This window comes from Temnothorax curvispinosus, unplaced genomic scaffold (assembly GCF_003070985.1).
Source record: "Temnothorax curvispinosus isolate PA1 unplaced genomic scaffold, ASM307098v1 QBEX01016509.1, whole genome shotgun sequence".
NCBI classification, from domain to species: Eukaryota; Metazoa; Arthropoda; class Insecta; order Hymenoptera; family Formicidae; genus Temnothorax; species Temnothorax curvispinosus.
Window position 1 is genome coordinate 435,461 of NW_020226289.1, and position 7,573 is coordinate 443,033.

Consider the following 7,573-nt stretch of genomic DNA (forward strand, 5'->3'; position numbering starts at 1 on the left):
CAAAAAGTCGTAGTTACATTATGACATAAAAAATTCCTAAGTTCTGTTTTGCAACATGACACAATAATTGTTAGTTAGCTTTAAAATTAAACTCGTCAGGTGCAGATAGACTGGGAAAAATTTATTTCAGTTTATTTATTAGTTGTAGGAATACAGCAAAACGTTATACACTTAGAAAAGAAATTCTTGGAAACACGTTGATGTAAAAGTGCACTGATAACATAATTAATATTTCTTATATAGATTATAGTCTATGATTTAGATTATCGTTGTTCAATAACGATTCAGTGAACATGTTCAACACGTCATCGATGTTCCAAGGATTGAAAGGAAAAAGAAAAGAAAAAATATGGCAGCTATTCCGCGCTACAGATTTTGAATCGTTCATGTATCCCTGCTTCATGTTTTGCCGCATTCTGGGAATATTTCCATACAAGATCAACGCTTCGACCATCAAGACTTGCAAACCACGCTATATTCTTTCGACTATCATTATCGGCGTTTTATGCATCCTCGAATTAATGAATCTCTATTATCTCAATACTTCTGAAGTAGTAATTAAAAACGTTGAGACAACCAAGATACTTCAACATAACTGTTTCTCTATTATTGGTGTTTTTATAGCAGTCACCGCATTCATTCTGAGTGGACCACGAATGCGTTTTCTTCAGACCTTATTGGAGCTCTCGTTGAAATTGCCTTCAGAATCATATAAGAAATTATCTAGTTTGATCCATGCCAAGGACATTCTAGGATTCTTCTTTTTAGTCGTGACATTTCTGATACCGCTTATCAAGTTCCACGTGTGGGATATTGTCACCCATTTTCTTATGATGTACATGATATTGGTGACGTTTCAAATGGATATGCTATATATCAATTGTGTTTGCATATTAAAAGCTTGTTTCAAAAAAATCAACGACAATCTAATAAATCTGCGAAAAGTCGTGACAAATGGTGTGCCATATCTCTTGAGCAGCACCTATCACGAGCAAAGAATTCCATTTGTACTGATTGAGATTATAGCTTTGAAAAAGCAGCATCTGGCAATCAGCGGCGCTGTACAGACGCTAAAAATGGTCTTCAGCTTGCACATTCTTTCTACGATACTTATGGCTTTCGCTGAAATTATCTTCTATCTGTATTTTTACTCAATGCGAATACACCTAGGTTTATATATGAGCAATGAAGATAGACAGATTGTGTTTACGGCCTGTATTATGGGAATAACATATTACTCTATAAAATTGGTGTTGATAGTGTGGGCCTGCGAAACCGGCAAGGATCAAGCCATGGAAATTATCGGCACCGTTCACGACGTGTTCAATAGTGCCAGCAATAAGCAAATAAAATACGAGGTAGATCTTTAAAAAATTATAACCTTATATATAGTGGCATGTTTTATATATCTTTTTAATTATATGCCGGCATATGCCAATTCAATATTTAATATTGTAATTTACTAGATTTATAATTACATCTTTCAATTCTATATTTAACAATTCTTTGATCTGACGTTGCAGATGCGACTTTTTTCCTTGCAATTATCGCATTGTGAAAATACATTCTCCGCAAAGGGGCTTACTGTGGACGCTACGCTCCTCACTGCGGTGAGCGATCACTCATTTGCTTCCATTAATTAATGTGGGTATATTTAGCTTTATTTTATGAAATTGTTCTTTTAGATAATAGGTGGCATTACCACTTATGTATTGATCTTGATACAATTCCTGTTTATGTCGAGTTCTTGCGGTGGAAAATCTGTATAACATGTGGTCTAACAGAGAGATGCATTGAAAGGATACTTTAAATGTACCTATTTTTATTATTGTAAGTAGAATATCGTTGCGAGCGGAGTATATCATGGTGCTTTATGCTTACAGAGAAACATCAACGACCTAGAAGAATACAGACACAAACTCAAATATTTACAATTTTCATTGATGTTATATTGATAGCGATATTAATACGATAATACGATAATTATGTGATAAATGTAATATTGGGAATTTGAAATTATATCTCAACACTGCGTTGCAAACTGAAAGACGTGTAATTTTTAAACATTTTTTCTGTTGTCATTCATTATACAGTGCCTTTTTTCTCGTGTTTAACAAGTATCCCACAAAATTGTATCTTTTTATTACTTTATTATTTATGAATCATAAAGTTTCTCTCATTTCTGAGACTTCTGTGTGTGCAGTGAATATATATATATATATATATATATATATATATACATATATAATTTTCTTGAATCAGGAGAATTGCAACGCTTTAACGTTTGCTAGCTTATATATATAGAAAACAGTAAATAAATTTATGTTGGAGATGTTTGATTTAATTAGGCAATAATAAAATAAGTTAGAAATGTATGTAGAAATTTCTACTTTATGATGAGAGAGAATCAACATTATACTTTCACAATAATAATAGAAATATTATATCTGCATCTTGTTTGTTCCATCTAATTAAAAAGTGATTTATCTGCGACAGCCGTCTCAAAAATAATGTTTATTCAATGCGGATACATACGGTTTATAGACAGATTGCGATTTATCGTAATATTCTGATTTATAACTAAATAGAAAAAAAATAAACATAAATAATTACGTGAAATTGTTAGTATTATTTACAGTCATTGTTAAGGAATTTAAGTTCAAAACTACGGACAGTTGCTACCTTCGAGCGAGACGAGGCTAAAGGAATATTTTGTTATGCGTCAAGTAATGATGGTGCTTTTCGATGGATAACTGTACTCTCCAGAGCCAATGTAGAATAATATGTATAGAATAGTATGTAGAATAATGATGTGTAATTGTTGCGACCCATCAAATTAAGTATGCAAACATGAAACAGATAATATCGACTGCACGTGGATGAATAATTCTCTAAAATATGGCAGTTTCCTCCTCTTCGACTTTTTGCTTCAAACATTTATAGGATCTTATTGTATGTATAAAATATTTGATATTTTTAGATACAATATTTTTAGATACAGATTTGAGACAATGTTGAAATCAATATTTTGTGTTTCACCTTCATTCTAATTTTCATTATACCAATATTGACAGTTCTTAAATTAATAATTTAATCTGCCTTAAGCATAATTACATATCTAATTTCAATAAAAGATAATGAAAAAGAAATACATAAAAAAGCTTTAATTTAATTAATTGAAATATTATATAGCATGTATATTCACAAAATATTAGAAAAAAGTAAAAAGTAGGTACATTGCTAATAATCATAGCAACTCGGAAAAAATCTTACCCTGAGTCCAACAGCAACATTTATGTGAAGTAAAAGTTTGCCTTTTTGTTCTTGAATTTATATCAGCACGAGATATATCCGCTATAACTTTCTATTTAATATATATGAATATAATGGAAAATTGTGAAATATCTTGATAATGTTCATACGTTTTGTACTAGTTATAGATGCGAAAGATTATGAATTATGTGACACAGCAATTATACATCATTAACTTATGCGTGCTTCGGAGATGATAAGCAAAAAGTCGTAATTACATTATGACATAAAAAATTCCTAAGTTCTGTTTTGCAACATGACACAATAATTGTTAGTTAAAATTAAACTCGTCAGGTGCGGATAGATTGGGAGAAATTTATTTCAGTTTATTTATTAGTTGTAGGAATGCAGCAGAAAGTTATACACTTAGAAAATAAATTCTTGTAAACAGATTGATATAAGAGTGCATTGATAACATAATTAATGTTTCTTATATAGATTATAGTCTATGATTTAGATTATCGTTGTTCAATAACGATTCAGTGAACATGTTCAACATGTCATCGATGTTCCAAGGACTCAAAGGAAAAAGAAAAGGAAAAATATGGCAGCTATTCCGCGCTACGGATTTAGAATCGTTGATGTATCCCTGCTTCATGTTTTGCCGCATTCTGGGAATATTTCCATACAAGATCAACGCTTCGACCATCAAGACTTGCAAACCACGCTATATTCTTTCAACTATCATTATCGGTGTTTTTTGCATCTTTGAATTACTAAATCTCTATGATCTCAATATTTCTAAAAATGGTTTAAATAAAGACGTTGTGACAACCAAGATACTTCAACATAACTGTTTCTCCATTATTGGTGTTTTTATGGCAGTCACCGCATTCATTCTGAGTGGACCACGAATGCGTTTTTTTGAGACCTTGTTGGAGCTCTCTTTGAAATTACCTTCGGAATCATATAAGAAATTATCTAGGCTGATCCATGCCAAGGACATTCTAGGATTCTTCTTTCTAGTCGTGCTATTGCTGATGTGTATAATCACAGTGCCGTATAGTGTCTGGCGCCAGATTCTTATATCGTACATTCACTTGCTGATGTTTCAGATGGATATGCTATATATGAATTGTGTTTGCATATTAAAAGCTTGTTTCAAGCAAATCAACGACAATCTGGTGAATCTGCGAAAAGTCATGACGAATGGTGAGCCATATCTCTTGAGCGGCACCAATCACGGGCAAAGAATTCCATTTCTACTGATGGAGATTATAGCTTTGAAAAAGCAGCATCTGGCAATCAGCGACGCAGTATACATGCTAAAAATGGTCTTCAGTTTGCATCTTCTTTCCACGATACTTATGATTTTCACTCAAATCATCTTCAATCTGTACTTTTACTTAATGCAAATACAGCTGGGCGGTCAGGGTTTACATATGAGCCATCTGAGCAATGAAGAACGCCAGCTTTATCTTAAGGCCTGTATTACAGCTGTAGCAATATACTTTGTAGAATTGGTGTTGATAGTGTGGGCCTGCGAAACCGGCAAGAATCAAGCCATGGAAATCAGTAGCACCGTTCACGACGTGTGCAATAGTGCCAGCAATAAGCAAATAAAATATGAGGTAAATTTTTATAAAAAATTATAACTTTAGTGGCATATTTTATATAAATCTTCACGGAAAAAAATTTAGCTAAAGGATTTGTTACTATACGGACAACTAACATTTTTTGCTGCGAGAGATAATTAATTTTGCAATTATAGCAAAACCTTTTGCTGCAATAGTAAAGTTCAGCAAAACTGTTTGCTATTGCAACAAAATGTTTTGTTATTATTGCAAAATTAATTAGCTCTCGCAGCAAAAAAATGTTAGTTGTCTCATATTTAACAAATAGATTTGCAGCAAAATCTTTTTTTTCCGTGTTTCTAATTATGCGTCGCATATACTAATACAATTTTTAATTTGATAATTTTCCAAATTTATAATTACATCTTTTAATCCTGTATTTAACCTTTTTTTGATCTGACGTTGCAGATGCGACTATTTTCCTTGCAATTATCACATTGTGAAAATACGTTCTCTGCAAAGGGGCTTACTGTGGATGCTACGCTCCTCACTGAGGTGAGCAATCACTCATTTGCTTTCATTAAATAAATGTATATTTAGCTTTATTTTATGATGTTGTTCTGTTTTAGATAGCAGGTGCCATTATCACCTATGTATTGGTCTTGATACAATTCCTGTTCATTTCGAGTTCTTGCGGCGGAAAGACTTTAAAGGATACGCTCTAGTTAGCAAAAAGATGCATTGAATCGAACACACATGACCGAACATAGAAAAGATATTTTTAATATTTTCTTTATATCCTTGTAAGTAGGATATCGTTGTGAGTAGAGTCTCTCGTGGTGCTTTATAGTTATAGAAAAACTTGCATATACTTATGTAATATAATATATACATATATACATAGAAAAAATCTTATATCACATATGTGTTAATAACCAGTTGTAAAGGGATACGTTTTGTTTATTTAAGTGAATAATCAAACTATATACGTAATAAATACATAATTGAGCATTCTATTTGGATAATCGATCAAACATTCTGTTTGAATAAAAATATAAAGTTTAAAAATGATTAGTCTTTATTAATGGAACCTTGAGATAGTTCTTGATCCATGTGGATAATATGCAGTGTATGTCTTATGCTTCGTGTATGTACGAATGATTCATATTGGTTAAGCAATTACACGTTATTTCTTTATGTTTACGTTCCAATGATGACAAGTGTCGATCGAAGAGCGCCATGGTTACTTCACTACTAACAAGTGACCCATTGAGTCCTCATAACTTGACACTCTTGCAGTTTTAAATTCAAATTCGGTATGCATAGATCGACAATGAAGAGTTCATATCGGTACACATATTTGTTGTAAAAAGAAAAACTCTAAAGCCATGCCAAGAATGAAGCTCTCTTAATCATGATCTATTTGATAATAAAGTGCATTTATAAAGTAATTAATAATCTTTAAAATTTTTAGTTCTTCAACGACACTCCACTAATTCTTTTCATTGCAGCTTGTCGTCGAAGTTACAAGGACGAGCCAATGCCAAAATGTGGAAAAGATAGCGATTGTTCCACACCACGGATTTCGTATCATTGATGTATCTCTCATTTACCTTTTGCTACATTCTTGGAATATTCCCGTATAAGATCAATGCTTCGGTTTTCGAGATTTTTAAACCACATTACATTCTTTCGACCGTCGTTATGTGTGTTTGTTTATTAAAAATTTATAAAATGCTTTTATATATATTAAACAAAAAAAATTTTGTTTTATTTAAATTAAAAACTTACCTTTTTGTTCTTGAATTTATATGGCACAATATATATTTAATTACTGTAACTCTCTCTATTTACCTATATATGAATCTAATGGGAAATAGCGAAATATCTTGATAACATTCACTCGTTCTACATGTTTCAGATGCGCAAGGTTATGAATTATATGACAAGGAAATTGTATATCATTACCTTAGTGCTTCAAGAAGGAAGTTATATTTTTATATATATATGAAACACGCAGGGATAATGATATATATATATATATATATATATATATATATATATATATATATCAAAAATAATATATCATTACCCCTGCGTGTTTTATAATAAGCAAAAAAACCACAGATATATCATAACTCACAATTTCCTGAGTCCTGTTTTGCTACACGACGTAAAAATTGTTAGTAGTTTTAAAATTAAACTCGTCCGGTGCAGATAGACTGCAAGTTTATGTCAGTTTACGCGTTAGTCGTGTGAATAGGCAAAAATCTACATTTAAAAAAGAAGTTCTTGTAAACACGTTGATGTCACAATGCATTTACGGCATAATTAATATCTCTCAGATTATCGTTCATCCTAAATACTTCGGCGAACATGTTCAATTTGTCATCGATATTCCAAGGACCGAAAGAAAAAAGAAAAGGAAAAATATGGCAGCTATTCCGCGCTCCGGATTTTGTGTCGTTGATGTATCCTTGCTTCTCGTTTTGTCGCATTCTGGGAATATTTCCATACAAGATCAACGCTTCGACCATCAGGACTTGCAAACCACGCTATATCCTATCGACCATCATTATCTGCGTTTTTTGCACTCTCGAATTCAAAATTCTTTATGACATCAATATTTTAAAAAATGTTGCATTCAAAGGCATTGGGACACCTAGATTACTTGAACGTAACTTTTTCTACATTGTTGGCGGTTTCACAGTAGTCACCACATTCATTTTGAGTGGACCACGAATGCG

The 7,573-nt window shown here is 32.1% G+C and overlaps 2 protein-coding genes across 2 annotated transcripts; both read left to right on the top strand.

Moving 5' to 3' along the window:
- Window positions 1-656: 656 nt before the first annotated feature.
- Window positions 657-1,860, top strand: LOC112466717 (putative gustatory receptor 28a). Its single transcript, XM_025034970.1, has 3 exons — window positions 657-1,358; window positions 1,524-1,610; window positions 1,686-1,860. Exons 1-3 carry the CDS (start codon window positions 657-659, stop codon window positions 1,767-1,769), a joined length of 873 nt encoding a protein of 290 aa, XP_024890738.1. The 3' UTR covers window positions 1,770-1,860.
- A 1,940-nt stretch (window positions 1,861-3,800) lies between these two features.
- Window positions 3,801-5,551, top strand: LOC112466718. The gene is made up of 3 exons (XM_025034971.1): window positions 3,801-4,883; window positions 5,295-5,381; window positions 5,456-5,551. The coding sequence occupies exons 1-3, from the start codon at window positions 3,801-3,803 to the stop codon at window positions 5,549-5,551; spliced, it is 1,266 nt and encodes a 421-aa protein (XP_024890739.1).
- Window positions 5,552-7,573: the final 2,022 nt, after the last annotated feature.